The sequence below is a fragment of the Mugil cephalus genome, chromosome 3, assembly GCF_022458985.1.
Source record: "Mugil cephalus isolate CIBA_MC_2020 chromosome 3, CIBA_Mcephalus_1.1, whole genome shotgun sequence".
Classification (NCBI taxonomy): domain Eukaryota; kingdom Metazoa; phylum Chordata; class Actinopteri; order Mugiliformes; family Mugilidae; genus Mugil; species Mugil cephalus.
This window is the reverse complement of record NC_061772.1, coordinates 4442584-4465940: the sequence shown is the minus strand read 5'-3', so window position 1 is coordinate 4465940 and position 23357 is coordinate 4442584. Positions and strand designations below refer to the sequence as shown.

The 23357-nt window shown below is 39.9% G+C and overlaps 2 protein-coding genes across 3 annotated transcripts in view; both read left to right on the top strand.

Moving 5' to 3' along the window:
* adamtsl3 (ADAMTS-like 3) overlaps positions 1 to 20597 on the top strand; it is a 92642-nt gene extending 72045 nt beyond the window's left edge. The window contains exons 19-32 of the mRNA XM_047581177.1: positions 1040 to 1219; positions 1614 to 1767; positions 2510 to 3238; positions 3408 to 3645; positions 5237 to 5361; positions 6134 to 6271; positions 8221 to 8403; positions 8534 to 8647; positions 8963 to 9217; positions 9875 to 10058; positions 14406 to 14610; positions 14710 to 14813; positions 16861 to 17075; positions 17930 to 20597. Of these exons, the coding sequence (XP_047437133.1) occupies positions 1040 to 1219; positions 1614 to 1767; positions 2510 to 3238; positions 3408 to 3645; positions 5237 to 5361; positions 6134 to 6271; positions 8221 to 8403; positions 8534 to 8647; positions 8963 to 9217; positions 9875 to 10058; positions 14406 to 14610; positions 14710 to 14813; positions 16861 to 17075; positions 17930 to 18030 (2925 nt within the window). The 3' untranslated portion in view covers positions 18031 to 20597. The remainder of the gene's footprint in view (positions 1 to 1039; positions 1220 to 1613; positions 1768 to 2509; positions 3239 to 3407; positions 3646 to 5236; positions 5362 to 6133; positions 6272 to 8220; positions 8404 to 8533; positions 8648 to 8962; positions 9218 to 9874; positions 10059 to 14405; positions 14611 to 14709; positions 14814 to 16860; positions 17076 to 17929) is intronic.
* A 1481-nt stretch (positions 20598 to 22078) lies between these two features.
* efl1 (elongation factor like GTPase 1) overlaps positions 22079 to 23357 on the top strand; it is a 59925-nt gene continuing 58646 nt past the window's right edge. Inside the window, exons 1-4 of one of the 2 annotated variants that reach the window (XM_047581551.1) lie at positions 22079 to 22118; positions 22617 to 22716; positions 22884 to 22951; positions 23062 to 23146. In XM_047581551.1, the coding sequence (XP_047437507.1) occupies positions 22626 to 22716; positions 22884 to 22951; positions 23062 to 23146 (244 nt within the window). In that variant the 5' untranslated portion in view covers positions 22079 to 22118; positions 22617 to 22625. The other variant, XM_047581552.1, reaches the window with a different exon arrangement.

Genomic DNA, 23357 nt, shown 5'->3' with positions numbered 1-23357 from the left:
AATTTAAAAAGGGAAAGAATGTGGGTGTGATTAATGGTACACAAGAAGTACGCCTGAATGTAAATGTGTGGTAGAGCATCTGTTGTTAACAAGTCACACTGTAGGAAACTATGATTAATCTGGTTATATCGTCGACCTACACTTAGGAAGAACAAAATTCATTTACTGATTATGTTTTCATATTCTTGACTTCTTTACACCACTTCTTAAAATGTATTTTTTTAATTTTTGTAATTTTATGAAGTGATCAGTTGATCTTGTCTACCTTATACGTTGCGCAATGGAAGCACAAGCTACCAAGTAACCATTACTAAAGAAACAAGAACACATCATTGCACTGTTGTTGCTGGTTGCATTGTGTGTCCATTATCCTGAACATTGTATACTGTATATACGACTAGTACACTGAAACTAAACACTAAACTGTTTACCCTTTTAAACAGCTGTCAGCTTAAAGAAATTATTACTCTGAAACAGCCGTTCATCAGAAACATGTTTTGACAATACCACTTAACTGTTTATGCTTTTGAGTTAGGACTGTCTTTGTCCTTACATCAGATAGTGAACAATATCAGTACTGAAAGAGAAATCAAACATAATACATACATAACTGAAGCACTTTTTGGACATTATGCAGGACATATTGAGAGTAGGGATTTGTATACATAGAACTCCAGACAACAGAGAGGAATATCACAAATATGGACAATCCATCCTTCATTTTGAAGCTGCTCTGAAAGGACAAAACTCTCCACTTGTTTTAACTCTAAACGAAGTCATATAAATTATATAAAGAAGAATTACTTTAATCTGGATTGAAAACTTCTCATTTCTCCTGACTGAAACACAAGTGGTCCCGGTGCAAACTGTGTTATGTGATGTTTTGATGTGTTCATCAGATCAGGGCTGTTGTTGACATTCTTTCTTCCCTTTTTAATGCGAGGAACAGATGATACTGCGACTGTTGAAATAATCTACAGTGAAAACTGGTCTAACTCCCCCCTCCTAAGCTCTGAGTTCTTCTGCTTCCTTTCACTAGTGTTCCCAGTCCTGTGGTGGAGGGGTCCAAGTGCGCAAGGTGTACTGTAAGCAGCTCCTGTCCACAGGGGCCTATAGAAGGCTGGAAGATGAACTCTGTACTGGAGCAAAACCTTCTGCTAACAGACGCTGCAGCAACACCGACTGTCTGCCCTACATGGCAGGAGGAGAATGGGGAAAGGTGAGCACCTGGAGAAATGATAGAACAGGCTCCATATCTAATTCAAGCAGAAGACTGATCAATTATCAAGTCTGCTTGTACAGCTAGAATGATTCTGTACATGTGTGACTATTACTGTTGTATATCCATGTACTTCATATTGTATGTGTGCAGACTACTTTTCAGAACAGCACATGCTTGGGTAATTCTCAGCGAGTGACATTAAATTAAGCAGTGGATATTGTTTCTCAAAATTCTCTATCTATTCTTTAAATCAAACTTGACAGAACCAAAAACATTGGTTCTGAAAAAAACAGCTATTGCCCCTGGGTACAGAGTTTTGCAGAATCGTCCAATATTGTAGACAATTTCTCTGACACAAACATTTCAATACTAGTCCTGTTTTTCTCTGCAGTGCTCTGTGTCTTGTGGTTTGGGGATACAACACAGGGATGCACTGTGTCACCAGTTAACCACCATGGGCAATAAGGTGACACTGGACAAGGAGCTATGCGCAGGTTTGCCCTCCCCACCTCTTGTACGAACCTGCCGCATGATGCCTTGCCGCAGTAAGAACACACACACACGCACACAGTGTTCTGATCATGGTATGACAGCGACAGCCATCCACCATGAATGATGTTTGCTGGGTGTAGGTTATGAAAAGTCACTGTGGGCTGTGTACAAGATAAAGTTATATGATTTTAGTAGTAATAGCAGTAATAGAGTTAATTCAGCACTGAAAATAATGGAGGTGGGATTCCTGAATATCACAGTATAGGTACATACACTGATCAGCCATAACATTAAAACATGACCACGGAGGTGAAGTAAATAACATTGATGTTCTTGTGACAATACATTGTTCTGCTAGGAAACTTTTGGACCTGGCATTCCGACATGTACCACCCACCCAGACTAGACCAGACACCCCACCTCATAACACTCCTTGATGGCAGCAGTCATCCCCAGCAGGATGCAGCCTGACACAGACACACACACACAGTTTAGAAACAACTCAAAAAAAATGAAGAACAGCACAAGATGTTGACCTGGCTTCCAAATCCACTAGATCCCAAATTGATAAAGGATCAAGTATCTGTGAGATGATCCTCAGAGGCCCCTTCCCTCTACCCATAGGACCCAAAGGCCCCCATTAACATTCAATATTAGGCAAAATAATGTTATGCCTGATTGGTGTATAGTGCAAATGTCTTGCAGAGTGATAGATAAATGTAATCATTCTTTTACATTCTTCTTATGTAAACTCGCGACATTGCACTACATTGAAATAACCCTCTTACTTGACAGACCACAAAAAGGAGATGAGACCAAAAGACACTCGCAAAGTTCTGGGGAAGAACCAAGTCAAGCAGATGGTGAGACATCCAGCAAAGGTTCGAGGCTATAGGAAGGGTGTTAAACAGTGTCCAGTGCTCATGGGCACGCACAACATGTACATTCAGACGCGCAAGGTGCAACGCCTCCACCTGACTGTTGGTGGTCATGCTTACCTCCTTCCCAACACCTCTCTGGTCATCAAATGCCCTGTCAGAAGGTTCCCCAAAGCTTACATCCACTGGCTTAAAGATGGAAGCCCATTGCCGAGCTCCAAACATGTCCGAGTCACCCAGTCTGGCTCTCTGAAGATCTACTCTCTGGGGGCACAGGACATTGGGGTATACAAGTGTGTGGCCGGACCGGCCTCAGACATTTTCACCCTGCAACTGATAGGTACTGACAGCAGGTCATCTGGCACAATGTCCCCTGCCAGCCCTACTCCTAATTGGGAGCCTACCTGCCACACGCACGCCTCAGAGTTGATGTTTCGTAGGGTCACTGTGTCTCTGCTGCCCAGTGGTGACCAGGATGCCTATTTGCAGCCACGGGTGGAGGAAAGGCTGATTAATATCACTCTGCAGGCTGATAGAAGAGAGATCCAGCAGACTCAGGCCTCAGAGCTTATCTCTTCACTGCTAACCCACATGCCTGCTGACCAGCTCTGGATCAGAAACACAAAGGGAGGAAGACAAGCTAAAGGTAATAAACATGTGTTAATCAGAATCAGCTCTAAGTTTTATTATTTCTCTATCCATCCATTTTCCGCAATATTGTCTAGAGACTATTCTGGTGAAAATACCAGGAGATCAGTTTCAGACAACTTAAAGCACTAAAAGTTTTGTCTCTTATATTGTGTATTGTCTCACAGACAGATTGCCCAACTGGTCAGAGCACTGGCCAGAGATGGTGGCCAACAGGCCAGTCATAACCAGACAGCAGCAGACCCTTCCACTGACTTATCAGAAGATCATCAACATTAGTATCGGACACAACGCCCTCTTCACCAATGCCACTAAATCACTGATTATACTCTGTCCCGCCAAGGGCTTCCCACCTCCCAAAACCAGCTGGACCAAAGATGGAGCTCCCCTGCAGTACAGTGACAGGTAACATCATTTCATTACTTCCTGAAGTTCTGGTAATGTACGTAAGTTGTGGTATTTTTTTTTAATTTACTTATTTTTTTAATCATGGTATCAAATTCCTATAAACTTAATCCCACATAGTGCACATCACTTTCAACGAATTTGGTTTTATAGAAAAAAACAAAAAAAAAAAAAAAAAAAAAACAGTTTAAATTTCTAGATAGATATCCAGGTATTGTTTCAACTAACTGCCTCTCTTTCAGGTCCTGGTAATATCCGGGTCACACTAGGATGACATACTGGGTCACTTGAGTTGCAGACAGCTGCCATTAATGTTTTTTTTTTTTTTTCAGCAATAGCAACTCAAAGATGCCAAATGTATTCTTAGAACGGAAAAGCAATTCTTCTGTTTCAAGCCAATTTCAATTCTCAGCATTTATCCATTTAGTGGGAATTGTTGGGCAGTCGTGAAAGCTGTCAGTCAGAATCTGGTGCAAGCTGAACAATTGAACCAAGGCTGCACGTCTCATTTCACTTCCAAATAGACTCTGTGGTCTGAAAGCAACCCCTGTGTGTTCTTGGCATAGATTCAAAAGCGGTGTTAAATCTGTCTGTCTATCATGAAGTCTTAAAGTGATTCCCCTCTCTGTATAGCCTGTATTGTGTCACCACGTGAGTGTAGGCATTCATTAATCAAAAAGTCAAACTGATTTAAGCCAGGGGTATTTTACTGCAGTGTATTTTAATAGTTCCTTAATAAAAAAAAATGGGTGAAAGCAATCAAACCTAATTATCCTCTCCACTCCAGTAATATAGCACAAAAGGCTAAGCTTTTCTCCCTGTGTTCTATTTATAAAATTAGGTCCAGTTGTAGCCTCAGTAGTTCAGTAATAAGACTCATAATTTCTTTGTAAGATGCCATTTTGACACCAGTGAAAATGAATGAACATGAGTTAAGTGCATCTTGACTTACTGTCAGTCACTGTAATTTGAACCAAGGCTGCACTGCAATTTGAATGTCAATTCAACTACAGATATATTCTTGTACAGTAGCTCTAATCACATTAAATAGGATTTTGAATAGATGGGTGACTTGTCAGTGACTTATTCCTCCTGTTTTAATAACCCAGTGGCAGAGCTAAAGGCAACAGTCAACCACTGTCTTTTAAGGTTGGTGTATTTAATCCTTTACTTCAGAACCCTACTCTAGACCAGGATGTCTTAGACAACTATAGACGAAGCCAGCCATCCATTTGTTTGTAAATGGTTCAGTTATTTGACAACTGAGGCAGGAACGGTTTGTTTGAGAGTATTCAGGCTTTAGAGTTCATCATAGTACAGAAGCAGCACTGTTGATTAACAATCTCCTTGTGGCTTCAGGCACTCAACTTGTCTCTGTAGTTGTCCTGCTAGAACTTAGTGCTGCATTAACACACTAACCAGTTGGATTATAAAATATTATACAACATAACAGAGGTCCTCTAACAGAACCCATTACTCAGCTTAAGCTGTCTCAAATTACAAAGCACATCAGGTACATTTTAGGTCCTAATCTACCTGTTGGGAAGAGCCGGAAAGAAAATAAAACAGGTTTTCCTTTGTCTATCTGAAGGGTATTCTGGGATAGTGGTGGTCTTCACATCCTTCAGCTCAGCGTGTCTGATATAGGCCAGTACACGTGCAGAGCTGCCAACGCACATGGCTCAGATTCAGAGACCTCTCATCTGCTGCTGCCAGGTGGGTCCTTTACTTTAATACCCTAGTCTCAAGTAGGGTTGCATTATCATGCACTTTAGTGTGGCACTTTAGTCAAGCAGACAGAAAGGCAGAGTTCCATGTAGCTTGGCTCCTCTGAACCATGAACTTCTTTTTCAGGCCAACAGTGTTGCATTTTGTGAGCTTGCACACAATCATCTTGTGTGGGAGTAAAGAGACCTACTTTCCATTGTACTGAAGTAAATACATGGAAGAAATTGATTATTCAAACAAAACATGGTTTCAGGGAAATACTGTGAGATGTTTCTGTGTTAGAACAAGATGGATGTTGTGGTTAAGATTAAATTGCTGAGACTATCATTACCAATGGCTACATGAATGTTAAAATTGCCAACAATAATTACTTTTTTGGTGTTGAGCACCTGGTGAATGCTGAAAATCTGTCTCAAAGGAGCACGCTGATCATACAGTTTAATTCTGTTTTCAAGTAAGTAGTGTAGTAGTGGTTAGAGGTGCAGCTTGGGGGGCGAAGGTTCCCAGGTTTACCTCCCACCCTCTCCATGGCTGTGGTGCCCTGAGCAAGCACATAACCCCCAATTTGCTCTCCAGGTGCACCCACCACAGGCTGCAGCCCACTGCTCCAACTGTCCACACTACTGTGTGAACAAATGGACGGGTCAAACAGCAGGAACATAATTTCTCCTTGGGGATCAATACAGTATTAATTATTATTATTTGTTATTAAGGCAAAAATAACACATGAATAACACCTTCTGTTTTCTAACACCTTCAGAGCCACCAGCCATCGTAATGACATGGAGAAATATTTCCGACCATGTGGGTATTTTGGGCCACAACTTGAGGATCACGGTTGGGGGACAAGTCAGTGTACGTCCTGGAGCCAACCTCACTCTGGAATGCCCTTCCACTGGTAAGTCGCCATATGTTGTAATTTACAATAATCCGGATTTCATTGCGTTATTGTGGAATTCTCCTGCTACTCTAACAGCATAGTCCACTTAAAAGAATTATAAATGTAAATATAAGAAATTATAAAATCTCAAAGAACTGCAAAACGAGTTGGTTCTAAATGCAGTTTATCACTTTGGTGTCTGCCCAGTGCAGTCTATTGCAGTGATGACTAGCAGGAGAATAAAATATCCAGCAATTTTCTCATAAAGTGGTATAATTGTCGTGTTCTCTTTGTGCTATGTATTACTAATGCAACCCACCAATTATATGTTGTGTTGCTCTGCAAATCAAACTGACAATGGATCATCCAGAGAGTTTGTAACAAAGCCCATGTATCAGGAAAGATAATCCAATGTAGTGAATAGATGGTAAGTTTAAACAAACCAGTTTAAACAGTTTTAAATATTTAATAATTTTACAAAATAGAAAAATTACCTAAAAGTAGAACACACGTCTACTAGGGGTCTGAGGCAGGATACAAAACAAGCATTCTAATTAAACTCACTGCAAAATAGAATAAAAGGGACCACAGAGGTAAAGTAGAATACTTCATAACAGAGTCCAACAAAAGGTGTAACCCAGCATAGAAAACACCATATGAGTCCAAAGAGTCCAGCAAACGATTAACAGATGAAAAGCAGTTACCAGAAAAAAGGAAAATCCAAAAGAAACAAAAACCCAATGAACTATGAGACACTAGGTTACTGAAAAACACTGGAAGCACACAGGGGAAAACACAGGGAAACTTGGGGAGAACAGGGAGGAGAACACAGCCAAAGGATCCAAGGAAAAAAGACTAGTTACAAATATAGAGAATAGGTCTTACTGAAAAGATTCCAAATCAAAAAGGGAAGCAAAAGAAACAGAGAATCTTAGGAGTTTTTGGTGTCTGAAAGTTTATGTTTTAAAATCCATACTTATAGCCTTGTATAGTAAGAAATACTTTTTTGTTTTGTTTTGTTGCAGTTAATCATGCATTGTGTTAGGCTACCACAAAGCTTAATCCTGTTCATTATGTAAATTATATAGTTTCTTGTTTAATTAAGTGCAATATACAGTATATCCTCATGCTTATGGTATTAAGTCGTACTGTTCTGCAGATAATGTACATGTAGTCGTTAAATCCCTAATTTACTGGTTAAAAATTTGCTTTCAATACCCATAGATTAGTTCATAATGCAGATTAAATTAAATTCAGGATTTTTGCCTGCGTCAGCAATGATAATTATGAAAGAGCCATAGAGTATAAATACAATAAAGAGACTCTGAATGAGTGGGATGGGAAGCTGCTGTTATCTTTATTAATATGCTTTAAATCATAGGTCTTCAACAGGGGGTCCGCGACCCTTAGGGGGTCTGCAGAAGCACTGCAGCGGGGTCTCAAAATATTTGGTTGATTAGACATTTTTATATATTTTAAATCAAATGTCTTTAAATGCACATTCAATATATTTTAGTAAATGGGAAAAGGGATAGTTTAATATTGAATGCAAAGTGATAATAATAATGTATATTTATAAATATATTTATAAATAGCACTAGACTGAGTTTAATATAGAACACTTACAGTAGATAGGGAGTCCCTACTTAATCACTCCATCAATTTGAAGATCCTTGGCCTGAAAAACGCTGAATACCCCTGCTTTAAATTTAAAAATAGTTTTAAAAAAATGTTTTTATCTGTTGTTTTAATTATTTGTATTTGTGTACCCAAGAAAGAGCATCACATATTCTGAGGGAGACTGGAGTCTTGGAGAATTTAAAATACAAAGCAATGGCTCAACTTTCAGTACCTTCCACATTTTCTCTAATGGTTCTTTTTTGTCCCAAGAGTTCCATTTCATTGACAGTTACATGTTATCTCTGTCACAGTCACCCCCTTTTTCAGCTGTGTTTTTCTTATATCAGGTGTTCCTAAGCCCACGGTGAAGTGGCAAAGGAAGAGCAGACCCTTAGATGCCAGTGCTGTTTCACTGCCATCAGGCTCACTGTGGATAAGAAATGTTTCCCTGGACCACCAAGACACCTACTCCTGCACTGCCACTAACATCATAGGGAAGTCCATTGCTTCTATTGTGCTCCAGGTCTACGGTGGGTTCACACATAAATTACACATAACCTTCAAACATGTTTATGTTTGCCTGCCTTCACTTAGAGAACATTTTGTGTGTGTGTGTGTGTGTGTGTGTGTGTGTGTGTGTGTGTGTGTGTGTGCATACAGGTGGAGAAAGGAAGTTTCCTCCAGGGTCTCGAGAGCTGAACAGGAGAAGGGTCCTCATGGCATCGCACCGTGGGACAAGGGTCTTTATTAAACCTGGAGACGTTTTGCGTATAGGTGAGTACACAGTCTGTCCTAACTCATTACACTTAAATGACAGTCACTTCCGTTGTACTGCCGTAGAGTCTCAAAGTTTCAGATGCTTTTTTGCAAGTGCAATAGAGTGCTAGCTGCCTCTGAATAGTAGCAGTTAACATTATTTCTTTTTTATACATGTTATATGATGAAACGGGTGACTTTTCATAAGCGTTGTAACTTTTAATCTTGTATGATGTAATAAATACACTTGTAATTCTACTTCTTTTTCAAAACGGATGATCTTGTGCCGTTCATATCAGTATGTACATTCAGTCTGCTTGTGGCTTTAAACAGGTTGCCCAGTGGTTCCTGGCCACAAATTGCCTGTGCAGTGGGACTACAACAACCAGACCCTGAAGGAGGTATCACATCAGGTTCAAAGCCAGGATTCTGTTCCAGGTCAGGGTCTGCAGTACAAGATGCTTGTGGGAGGCCGTGTCCTTGAAGTTGGCACGCTCCAGGGGAAATTTGCAGGCCGGTACAAATGTCAGACCTCCATCAACAATACCAGGCAAATGTTGTCTGCCTGGATTTATGTTCACACTGAAGGTGAGTGTTTACTTTACGTGCATGCACACCTCATGCATCAAAGTCCTACTTTCAAGTGTCACCACTCATGGCGGCATAACCCCAGACTGTTAGTTCAGAATAACAAGACAAGGCCTGTATAAGTGTAACTGACAATAATCACCAGGACTGGTCAGAACTGGTCAAATTTAATACAACCTGCATAAAATAAGGTTTCAGATATTTTTTTTTATCCCCCACAGATTTTAATTCTGCAAAGCATGTACAAGGTTGTGTGCTCAAGGCCAACATCTAATACCATTCTAATCCACATTTTGGACAGAGGAAGCCAAAGTCAGTCTGCACCTGCTCCTTCCTCCACACATTTGAAACTTTAGTGAACCCAGCTGGATGCTTACATATTCCAAGGGCTTATGATTTACATTACTTCATTAAAAAGTAAAAATGGACTTTTTCTCAACAGAGATGAAATAGCCCTCTTTATTGAACTCGTGCTGGACATTATTACTAGTTAGAATTGAACAGGAACATTCTTCCATGCCAGCTCAGTACATTGTTTCCATGTTTCATGCATTATACGATGCTTTCACCATCTAAAGTAATGGTGAAGTGGCTTGCTTCCAGAGGGGTTTGGATTTTTTTAGATTCATTTTTTCTGAATCTTATTTGGGTTCACAGGGTTTTCCTGGCGTTTTGGGGACTGGACCACTTGCAGTGCTTCGTGTGGGAACCGGGGAACTTGGCTGCGAAGAATCCGGTGTGTCACTCTGGATGGAAAGGATGTTCAGCCAACCATGTGTCAACACATACCCAAACCCATCACCTCCCCAGCGCCCTGTAACAGACAAGACTGCCCTCCCAGGTACACTTGATATAGACTTCGGGCTGACACATATCGCGAAGCAGATTGTCTGATTTAAGTAGACTGACTTCCATTTCACTATTCTGCTGTGAGCTTACGCACCCAGGGAGCAGTAGTGTATTTTTTTCCACACATTTACTTTGGAAGTGTGGATAGACTTCTAATGAATATGTAAAACCAGCCTGATCACAACTCAAGGGTAAGCCTGTTCCCCTGCTGTTTTCAGCCCTGCCAACCTGCCTTTTTCACACCAACCCCTCACCCTCGCTCACACGCTGCTGCTGCTTCTCTCACAATACTGACAAAAATATGACACATTTGAAAAGGGAGGTGTTAGAAAGTATTCAAGTAGTGACACTGTGATGAAAACTAAACTTTGTTATGATTTTGAAAGTCAGAGCAAGAAACCCACATATAGAAGAACATGGTTCACTCTGACACAGCAGTGAAAGTTAAATACTATACTTATTTTACTTATTTTTAGACCTTTTGTTGCACATATCATGAAAACACAGCGAACTAATTGGACATGAGATGAGACTTATATGATGTTGTTTTACAACTTTTCAGAAAACCCTCCTCTTTGTGTTGCAGTAATTTCAGTGACATGTCTCTAGTAATATTGGAGAACAATCTTCTAGAGAATGAGTTTTATGAAAGCTGTTCAATCATCCGAGATACATATCGATTGGCAAGTTCTTGTTTTCGATGTTGGTGTTCGAAAATTGTTCATTGTCTGGTATTATTGTGAAGTGAAAAGTCTCCCAACCCAGCGAGAGAAAACCCCAGCTTCTCCATGGCTGTCTCTCTTTTCTTCCTTTTCTTTTTTTCTTCTCTCTCTTCTCCCTTTGAGCCATTCTTGAACTTTTCAGCAGCTTTCTGAGCGTGCTGATGGTGGCCACCGCTAACCAAGACTTAACAGGCTATTTAGCCGGCAGCTACGACACAGCGTCTACCTTCATGATTAGAAGCTAAAGGGAGCAGCAAAACAGCTTGTCACCAAACTGATAATTCTGCAAGGAGAAAAAAGTAGTAACCTTTTTCCTCCAGCCCCAACTTTTGCAACATAGAGCAGCAGTCCCCTACTGACAACAACAGGCGTGATCACAGGCTAAAGGAGCATTACACACCAACAAACTACACCCATCATCTTGTGACAATACAATGTTCTGACATTCATGTAGAAGTTACTTAGACATGTAGCACCCACCTAGACCAGACCAGACACCCCCACCCCATAGCAATGACACTCCTTGATGGTAGCAGCCATCCCCAACAGGATGCAGCCTGACACACACACACACACACACACACACACACACACACACACACACACACAAATGGTTTAGGAACAACTCAAAAAACACAAAGAACAGAACAAAGTGTTGACCTGGCCTCCAAATTCACTAGATCCAAACTGATCAAGTATCTGTTGGAACCCCTCCCCTCAACCTACACAAAGACCCCCACTAAACAAAATCCGTTACCATACACCACAGGACACCCTCAGAAGACCCATGTCCATTCTCTGATGAGTCACAACTGTTTTGGAGGCACAAAAGAGACCTACACAACATTAGAAAGGTGGTCATAATGTTACGATCATGTATTTTCCTCTCACTTACTGGTAACTAACTGAGGAGACAGCCTAAATAGTAATTGTGTACTCACGGTTTACTAAAATCTCATAAACCGTTGTCACTATATATGTACTGATTTGATTTCTGAGTATAATTAAGTCTCACACAGAGGCGTAGTCTCACATGTACACTAACAGTTGTTTATTAAATCCAGGCACCTTTGGATCACAGACCCAGGCTGTGCTTTAAAAACACTCAGATATCCAGCTCCCCTTTGTTTGGACCTAACTTGTGTTTGTTACTACTATGAGAACACATAGAGGCAGAAATAAGTCAGAAACATTTTTTGTGGCGTGCACCTAACACACACACATACACTCATGCACTCTCTTAGCTATGCTCCTACGGTCTCTTCCACCTACCCCCTTTACCAAAATGCCATAAAGAAAAAAAATCTGTCATCATTACAAAGGGTCATACAACAAATGGATGCCCACACCAAGTCATTACTAGTCAATTATAGTCCTAATCATGACATAAAGCATCACCTCATGCTTTTCATTGGCCTTTGCTCAACTCAGTTTAATTTATAGAACACCTGACAGGTTTTGTCTCTGCACTCATTTTCAAGTGTTACTTATACTCACTTGTGGCCAGTCATAAAAGCTCTTCACAAAAGTTTTGACTTTTCTTGTTTTAGTGAAGAAAAAAATGATTCACAAACATAAGTTGATCCAAACATCATTATTAGCGTCAGTGCAGCCTCTTTGACATTATCTGTGGGCACAGTTTCCTTCGATCAAAACACGTTTGTGTCTGTAATCCTCAGAATGTTCAGTCGTCTCCAGCTACGTATGTTTCTGCTTCTGTCACCAAATGAGCTTTCAAACAGTCTGATTCAGCACTGAAAGGGCTGAGAATCAGTGTAATCTGTGCCTGTTTATGTTTCAGGTCACAAAGTGGATCCTCAAAACTCAGATATTCGACCGGTGTTGCTGAGCATAGAGTTCTCCTCTAGAGACTTCAGATGCTTCTCAGCACGATTAACAATGCATGAGCTCGCCTTTTTGGAAATGGGTCTAAAGACCTTTAGTTTGTTAGCTAAACTTGAAAACACCATTTTTTAGCTTTCTGTGCAGATGTAGATTTAATTTATTCAGATTTTGCAAAATGTCAACCAGAAAACCCAGATGTAAAATCCCCTGTGGATCACTTGGCTCATGCTTCACATGTTTCCGTTCCAGAAACAGCTGCACTGGACACAAAAGCTAAAATAACACAGGAAAACATGTTGCTGTTAAAGTTCGGACACCAGGTTCTCTTGATGTATGATGCAGTAGAATGTCACAGAATCTGGAAAAATCAGTACACAGCCCTGGAAGCCCATCTGTAGAGCCCAACAACAATGATTATAGCGGTTGTTGTTATGTCTGACGCAAAAAAAAACCAAGAGATTCTCAGTAATCACTTTGTGTAGTGGTTTGACAGATCTTTTTCTTTTGTTCAATCTTCTGACGCAGACTCTACACAAACTTCCAACTGGAGTTTGTCTTGTATGTCACATGACTCATCAAAAGCAGTCCCGAAATTGTAGCATTTCTTAAGATCTGTTTATAACTGTTTTACAGTCAAGTGGTTGAAATCCATTATTCTCTCTCAGTGGTGAATTGTGACACACAGGTCTGACACAGTGCTTCACACTGTGGCTTTGGGGAATTAAGATTGAAACAATATTTCATAGATGTACATTCCACATTTACTGTATAGTTTTCTCGCTCGGCCAATGTTCAAACCCCCTGATATTTTTGGGAAACAGTTGGGCCATGTTAGCATGGACTGAAGTAAAATGATGCTCCAGGTTTGGAGCTTTCAAATGCAAAACAAGTGAAGCCTAACATTTCATTCATAAGGGTTTTCCATTTCGTTCCACAAAGAACACACAATGTATCCCATTCAGGCAGAAATGTTCTGTGCTCCTCCTCATGTTTGCTCTTAGCTTTGTTTGTCCTTGCCATGGAGATTCAGCTATTCAAATTTAATTCAAAAACACTTTATTTATCCCTGACAGGCAAATCACACCGGACATAAAAAACACAACATCTGCAAAATGCAAACGACACGGGAGGTATTGTGCACCGTAACTGGCAAAGTGCTCTGTGCCAATGTGTTGCCTGTCGTCTAGTTTCGGAGAGGAAATCTGCCTATTGAGGGACAGAACATCAATATGATGCTGGAGCAGGGAGAGGTCAGAGTTCAGGAGCTGGAGGAGAGTAAGCCGGGCTAAAAACATCTGCGTACGTGCTAATACACTGCCTGGTCACACACACAAAAAAAGACGCCACCAAAAAAAATAAATAAATAAAAATGTCACATACTGTCTATTAGTTCCTATTAATCAATACAATTATTCTACAATACTGATAACTACATTTTCCGGTGTAACCACTTATTCACATGCATTTCAATTGGAAAGTGGAATGGACAGAGATGGACAAACATGGACACAATACAAACAGCCTCAAGTCGGTATAGAGAAAACAAAGTGTTGCATATATACTGGTTTAGCGTGTATATATTGTGTTTCACTTTATTATCTTTTAAACAAATTCTTCTTTAAATATGAGCTGTTTGTGCCTCCCTCACAAGGCCGACATTGGAGATCATATATTAGCTCATATTTCTTTGAAAGATTTTTCAAGCAAAGCTATTTCTCATTCAGAACGCTTAGTGATGTGTATTTGTTTTTGCTTTGTTGTCATCATTGTAGATGGTCTGTGTCAGAGTGGTCGAAATGCTCGGCCTCGTGTGGTGGTGGCTGGAAACAGAGGCAGGTATTTTGTCAGCAACTGGATGCAAGAGGTGTACTGAGGGCTCTGACAGCAGCTGCCTGTGAGAGGATAAGCCGGCCTACAAACACAGAGCAGTGCTCTGGCAACAACTGTCCTATCTGGGTGACCAGTCCGTGGGGAAAGGTAGATACAAACACTAAGACCAATGTGTGACAAGGTGCATGTGGAAATAAAATGGACAAAGATGATGCCAGTTGTAAACTTTATATTACTCACTTCCAGTGCTCAGGAAGGTGTTTAGGTCCCACTACCACTGTACAGAAGAGGTCTGTCGTCTGCCAACATGCTAATGGATCCTTCTACACAGACTGTGATCTCAGGAACAGGTAGGTAGGAGTTGAAAAGAGGACTCGGTTAAGCTGCTGTAAAAGTCTTGGAGTTTATACTTCTAAATCTCTCTCTCTCTCTTGCTTTGAAATGAAGTGTCTGACTGAACCTGTGCTGCAACAATAATTCTAGTGAGCAACTAATTGAATATCTTCAAGTCTATGACCTTCGCCTGTGTTATTGCAACCGTGTTTTGGACAAATATGGAGTTGTTTATTAAGAACGCCTGTTAAATGTAACAGGCCAGTAATAATTGAAAAGTAAACCTTAAGTAATATACTCTATACAGAGTAGTCAAAGGTCTGTGGACACCTTCTCATTCCATGGTTTTTATTTATTTTATTATTTTATTGAAGAAACACAAGCACTTTGTAGTAAACCGAAGGTTTTAAACCAGAACACGTTGCATACGTTGGATTCTTCATAGTAGCCTGCTTTTGATTTGATGACAACTTTAAATACTCTTGTCACTCTCTCAATCAACCTCATGACATAGTCACCTGGAACAGTCTTGAAGGAGTTCTCACAGGTGTTGAGAACTTGATTGGTCATCACTTGGTTAAATACCTCTCACGTATCTTTGAGGTGTGTTTTCGGAGTCATTGTTCCAAGAACAAGAATGGGAAAGATCAGGAAAAACAGGCAGTGATTGTAAAGTTAGAAGCAGCTTTAGTTAAGAAGATGGCTGGCTGTTCATAAATATCTGCTTCTGTATTTTATTATTCTATATTATTGAGGTCCTGGGTTTGTCGAGCCCTTCCTTCCTTCTTTCCTAGATTTATTTCAGAAGCTGTTCACTGTAGTTCCTTTCAGCTCCCTTCCTATACTCTTTGCCAGCTATCTGCTTATGTAATGCTCAAATTTAGCAACAGTTGGTCTCGATATGTCTTTGTTAGCTTTTCTTGTGCCAAGGCTGGGAAGTCGGTGGAATGTAATTCTGTCAACAGTATAACAGATGTAACATGAAGTCTGCTCCAGTATCTTAGGGAATTGTCACATATGTTGGAAGCCTGTGTCTAAGCTGTTCTCTTTCACTCGTTTTCAGTACATTACTTTTTTTTCAGGTTCATCACTTGAGTGGTAAATATTTTTTTACAGATTTTTACAGCACTGATATAATTTGTACTTCAGAAAATTCAAGACTGAATTTCAAGTCTTTGAGGTCTGCATACAGTAAAGAAGCTCCAAAGCAGACCTCAATGCTGAACTCAAATTCTGTAACATTTGTCTTTGTGGACCAGTCTCTTCTTGGTTGTTTCTTGCTGGGTTCGGCTACCATGATGTCTTTATTATGAAAGCAGTCTTTGATGAAGAGTTTCCAGAGTTGATTGCGGCAAATGGTCCAAGAAGTTAGAGGGTTGTAAGATTAATCAGAGAAGGAGCTCTGATTATTTGATCTTTTTCAGCATTTGTTCAAACCCCAAGTTCCTGTCTGCCGTCTCTCTCCATGCCAGTACCTTACCAGAGGCTCTTTTCTAAGCATGACTTAGTGTTTTGCAGCCAGTGAATCCCTGCCATGCTAATCCCTTGTTTACTTCTCTTTTATTAATTTCTATTCTGGGGTTCCAAAGTTTACAGAAGTTTTCATGTAGAATCCTCCCAGTTCTTTCAATGACTCAGTCAGACCCAACACATCCTCCTTGTTCTCTATCAGTTGATGTTTCTCTTTAGTCAGTTAGTTGGGTTGTTTGGTAGAATGTTTTTGCTTCTGGTTTGACATTTTGTTCTTTTTCGCCTCCAATCCTCAAGAAAAGTATAGATGTTTCTGTCATAGTCGCTTATTTAATACTTAACTCAGTACAAAGACTTTCACAATCACCATCCTGAATCAATAAGAGATTGTCAGTTTTTTTTCTCCAACTTTGTGACTGTAACAGATAAACACTAACCTTTTATTTCCGTAATGAGATAAAATAATAAAATGCTCCTTATCCTGCAAAGTGCACAGAACTGCAAAGCAGGAAACTTTGCAAAAATAGTTATGCCTTAAGGTTAGGGTGGAGTGTTAATTGCACCTATAACATTCCTAACACTACTCTCTTTCAGGCCTGTCTCAGCGCGCAACTGTTCTTCAGACCTTTGTGATGTGTACTGGCGCCCTGGTGCGTGGCGGATGTGCACAGTAGTCTGTGGAAGTGGGTTTCAGTCCCGCAGGGTGGACTGTGTTAACCGTAGGAGTGGCAGGACTCTGGCTGACCAGCACTGTGCTTGGTTAAAAAAGCCCTTCACCTGGCAGCACTGCAACACAGCCACATGTGACAGTAAGTCTGTGTGTGAACCCCTGACGCCACACCAAGGAACTTGTGCTAACACTGTAGTATGATGAAATATCACACTGTAATTTAAAAAGCGTGTAAAGCTTATATAAAGTGATCTAATCAGCTGCAATTGGTTTTCAGGTGAATGCCAGAAACAAAAATATGAATATGAAAAAGCTGACTTATGTGAAAATGAATAAAATAGCAGCACATACTAAATTCAGTTGTAGGTTTACTTATCATTGCCAGTCAGTGGTTTATTTGAGAGCTCAACACCGAACTAGTAGATTGTTCCGTGACTTAAAAGGCCGTCAAGTGTGGCACCCTGAGTGGTTGGTGGGTGCACTATTTGTACGCCAAGGCTGTCAATACTGAGTCCTCATTTTGATCCATTGCCACTTAGACCTTCACTGCATGAATGTCAATCCATTGCTCTTTCCCCCATATATTCTATGTTCTTCTACTGCATTTGTTCAGCAGAGGCTGACTGTACCTAAACACACTTGCTACTACAATTTATCTTATTGTTAGCTGAGCCATTGTCTACACAGGTTAACTATTTCACATAATGATGTGTTTTATCTAATAAAACTTGTGAAACAGCATTCAAGCATAACAATTACTTGTAATTGTAACTCGTATTTTGCAATAGTACTTAGTTACGCTCCAGCAGGAGTAGTTTGTGTCAGTGTAGCATAGGGGTATAATTGGGTCAAAGGCTCACTACTTAATCTGCCTCTGACTTACCACAGGACTTTCTAGGAAATATCCTCAGATACAATTAAATAACTATGGGAAGTGTAAAACAATGGGTAGAAATGTTTGGTGATTAAATCAAGTGTTTTGTTCCCATGCAGGTGAATGCAAGGACACCACCCAGTACTGCAGTGTGGTGAAGAGGCTAAAGCTGTGCCATTTGGAGCCGTACAAAAATAAATGCTGTGGGTCCTGTTCGTAGGACATGGGTGCCACCTAGTGGCCGCGAGGAGCTATAACCACCTTGTTGTAAAATACTGTACATGGACTGGAAGTGGATAGAGTGAGTCATCACCTCAGTCACCTCAAAAGGACATTGTATGTGAGTGGATGATTCGAGAACTGCACACATGCAAACTGGACAAGCTTCATTCTGACTCTTTGACTTCCTGAAAGGAAATTAAATAGAGGGGCGAAACGATGGAATGGCTTTACTTTCTGATTTGGTCTCAGCATCTCAATGTGAAGGCAGGTGTTCACTATATGGATCAGATACTGATTTTGGACTTTGCTAAAAAATAAAAAAAAATAATAATAAAAAAAAATGAATATCTAGTTTCCAGTGGGATTCAAAACAGGTGGCCTGGCCATATAGGAATAAATATGTTTATGGTAAACTATGCCCCTCTGGTTTGTCATGAACACCACTAAACACCACAATACTGATGTATTGGTTTGCCAGTATTACCTTTTAATATTTATAAGGCAAGTGTCATCCACCACAGAGATGATTAAGGTTCATCATATACACAGGTACATAATAACTGATGGAAAACATTGTGGTTATACTTTTGTTTCTTTATTTCATCATTATTTATAGTGCTGCTTTTAAGTATTTCCACCCCTCAGAACTTTCTGCATTTCTACGTAAAAATTACTCAAAACATCAGAAGATTTTCCATCCTGCCAATAAACAAAGACATCAAAAAATCAAACAACTGAAATAGAAAAAAAAGACATTTATATTTTTTCCATTTCTAATATAGAAAAGGAAATTCCATTTTATCAATGCTTAGATTTATTTTTTAGTAGTTGTGATTATTACTTCCCAAAGTAATAGTTTGGCTTTGGGTATTTCCTGCAGGAGTGAGATTCTGAAAAGAAAAAGCAAACTTGTGTCTAATCAACTTGGGATTTTAGAGGTTAATATTACCAGCCTGAAAATATTTAAATTGCACCTTTATACTAAATCTGAGTAGTAAAGAAAAATTACTACATCTATTCTGATCCTAGTAGAAGTAGTTATAATCTTAAGCGAATCTTGATTAGTTCAAATATTTGGTATTGACACTGGATTCTCGCTCTTCCTTGGCATGACAGTGATCCATTTTGAAGACATTGACAAAACAATATTACCACAAGACCAGATTTAGTGTTTTATGTTTAAAATGTCTGTAGATATTTAAAATAAAATACATCAAATTTCCATTCTGACTTTTATGTCAAATGTTCAAATATTTGTCGTTATTGTTGTTGTGTTTTAATGACCTAATTCTAAGATACTGGCTTTTGTCGGGTGGTTAGGAAAAGTATTGTTTATGACAACTAGAATATGTTTGGTCAAGTTTTGTTAGGGAGTGGACCCCATTCCACTGAGAGAAGCACCAAACCATGATGTGTAAGAGGAGACATGTGTCCTTAGACCCTCTAGAGACCCTTTGACCTCCAAGGTAAATGTGTTACGGTTGAATATCCAGGTCGAGACACTTGGGTTTAAGTAAACCATTGGGTGAGGGATTACAAGCCAGTGACAGAAAAGGCATCAAAAATGCAGTCAGTCAAGAATCAACTGTAACAAAGACAGGAATGGTGTGTCAAATAATAATATCATAAAAATACATTTTATTTATAATGACCTTTCATCACAATATCTCAAAGGGTAACAGGTTAAAAGCAAAGGGAAGAAAGCTGTTATCATTTACATATGCTTTTTAAATGGATAGAGCTAATGGATAATTACAACCATTAGCTGAAGTCGAGTGCGACTCACCCATCACCACTAATTCACTAAATTAAGCATTTAAAATACAGAATGTTACTTGCATTGGCACTGAACTTTAACTGAGCATAATTCTTGGGGGATATCGCGCTGATGAACACCACAGAATTAAGTCTGTTTAAATGTATAATAATAATGTCACATCATGTAAACACAAAAGCCACCTTTTCGATCCTTATGAGGCCATTCTCTTGTGTAAAGGTAATGGGTTGTGTTCGTGATAGCATGATTTCAGAGTCAAGTCGACAACTTTCAGCTCATCGTTGAAACTGAACCTGAGGGTGCACCAGCAGACCATGTGATTTGGACTGAGGGGTTTGTTCATGTTACCTTTGTGCTGGTTATCATACTGATGTGATGGATCGTAAAGTGTCTTGTATATGCTCCGCTCTAAGTGCAATATTGTATAATGAGTGTATGTCGACTGTGTGAGACTTTTATTTTCTTACTTATTCATGATGAAATTGTCTTTTTAACTCCTGTTCAAGATATCAGACTATAATGCATTTTTACTGTTGACTGGGTGGTATGTTTGCTACCACGCACTCACCTGGTACACATGTTTCAAAGTAATCGCTCATTTTACATGGCTGCATTGTGAAAGACTCCACGTTTCTCCCTGGCTGCTGATGAATATATAAAATGTACAAGATGTGGCAGCATTACAGTACTTGTGGACATTTAGCTTGACTGAAAGAACACATGGTAGCACAATAAATCACTAACATGCTTAAGATAATGTTGCAAGGGAATAAAGAAATCACCTTATATATGTGACTCATGTTTTTATGTGCATTTGCTTGAAATTAGACACGTGCAGGCATGACCAATCACTGTCCAACATGGAAAACACTGGCTACACATTTCCAAATGTGACCTTACTTTACGAGTTTATTCCGTTCATGGAGGCGGCATCATTGCTGACCTTCACAGGATACAGAAGTACTTGCACCAGTGTGCCACTTCGGTTCACTGCAGCGCATGACAGCCAACCGAAGTATTGAATGTGACAGACAATGATGTGTAGCATAGCATGTCGTGCCACGAGCCTCAGATTCCACCACAAATTAGATGGGAGCTGCTGGCTGACTGGTAGTAGTTGCAATAGTAGTAAAATGAGAGGCTGAGAAGGACGCTGTCTTCTAGATCTTCAAAAAGGCATGCAGAATGTAACCATTTTTGACTTCTCTCTATCAAGTGCATACTGAAATGCTCATTTCACCTGCTGCACATCAGACAACAGAGTCCATGTGTCCAGATGGTTGCATGGCATTGTTTCACGTGGCTAAAGTGCATTTACTTCTGAATCTGTCAACAACACTTCATTGCTTGTGTCTGTGAAGGTTCTCAGTCATCCAGGTCATGGTAATCCAAAAAAGCATTGAATAAGGTCAGCTGGACTTGTAGAATTTCTTGAAGAAGGACGCTTCTTCTTTCAAGAAATTCTACTAGTCCAGCTGACCTTATTCAACGCTTTTTTGGAACTGCATTGCTTGTCTTCCACGCTGAACTCTGATCTGCTTCTCCAAACTGGGACCGTAAACACTGAAGGTAATACACTGAATATGGATGAGTAACTCGTGCATCCTTGCTTCAAGGAAACTCATTTTTCCCTTTACCAGTCTGACACAATTGTGGATATGCAATATGGTTTTAGCTTTGTATATATTTGTGGATATACATTTACAACTGCAACTGACAAGCATGTGTCTGAAAAGGCGATTATTACATTAATAGGTATCAATATAGATTTATTTACTTATTTTTTGTTTGTTTATTTTCATATTCTTGATATTTCTTGGAACTGAAGAAGTCTTATAGACTCGGGCAGGCCTGTGTGGTCTGATTGATTGGACTTTTTATGAAATCAATCACTAATACCTATATGATATTATGTTTTTTTTTCCGTGTCTATCTACGAATGAACTTCAATGCCCTCATAATAACTGATTTGACTCTGAGTATTGGTAGTATGGCTACCGTTCTTCTGTGTTTGCTTGTTCCTGAGTAAGATGGCAGCAACTTTGGTTACGTTATAGTGACCCTGAATGCACCATAACTCTTCTAAACGGTATACAGCCACTATTACCTCACATGTCATTTCCTTGCTATAAAACGTGTGTACAAAAATCTGCCAAACTGCTTCCAGTCAGTGGGGCTCAAGGTACAGTAAAATAAAATAAAAATGTAAACGTAGAAAAAAGCTCCTTTTCAGCACGTTCCCTGAAGGCAGCGCCAATGCTAGCGAGTGGGCGTGGTTAACAGAGCTCATCTACTTCCGGGAAAACAACGTGAGTTGAGAATGCCCACATGCTCTTAAAATATGTGCTTTTTTCCGTAGATACTGTCATATTTAACACAGCGCATCACAGTAATGCGTGATATTGGTGTTCTGTGTAAACGTTGGAATCTAATCCGGCTCTTATTTATGTTTATCTGAGAAGTTTAGGTGAGGCTAGCCGCAGTGATAGCAGGAATCACCTGCTGCACTTCGCACACAGATCAGCGACAGTATCTCTACTGTACATTCATTCTCTGTACTAACGGAATTCTAACTAACAAACCCATAATCTGGAAATATTTGGTGTACGATTGTCTCTCTACATTGTAGTGCCGAAGCTACCTAACAGCTGCAGCCAGTTAGCAAGCGATGCATCAGCTGTGTTACTTTTCACCTTCACTTTGTTGTACCATATCATTGTAGCTAACTCATCATTGTAATCACTGTGTAGTTTAAGGTAGGCTGCACAAAGTACCAGCTGTACGTTTAGCGGTATCCTTTGTTGTAGACGTTCGCCATGGGGCTCACTAGCCTGGAGAAGATCGTTGCACTACAGAAAAATCCCGCTAACATCAGAAACTTGTGCATTCTGGCACATGTCGACCACGGTGAGTTCAGCATCATACTCTGCTGACTGATCAGGAGTACTGTACACGTTTTATTGCGAATCATAAAATACCAACTCTTACAACTTAAACTGTCAATCTCCAGTAAGCATAATACACACATTGTTTGGAAGCTATCTGATCACCTGCCACCACCTACCTGTCCTTAGGAAAAACCACTCTGGCTGACTGCTTAGTAGCGAGTAATGGTATCATATCAAGTCGACTGGCAGGGAAGGTAAGTGACTTTATTAGACATATTTGAAAATTATGCTCAGTTTCGATCAACACATTACATAAATGATTAAAAGTTGAGGTTGTTTTGTCATTTTCTGCTTGATCTATCAGCTGAGGTACCTGGACAGTAGGGAGGATGAACAGATCAGAGGAATCACCATGAAGTCTAGCGCCATCTCTCTGCACTACAAAAACGGTAAAGCTGCTGTGTAGGCCTTAACTAAAAGCTATTGTCGTTTCAGAACCATGAACGCTTTTGTTTCTTTGTTTGTTGGGCTGCAAGTCCTGAAACAAAATGTGGCGTTAAGTCTTCCTCGCTCATCACACCAGTTTGGTTGATTATTTATCTCTTCCCTGACATCAGTTATTTTACATAAGGCCAATTAAGACCCAATATTGAGGAAATG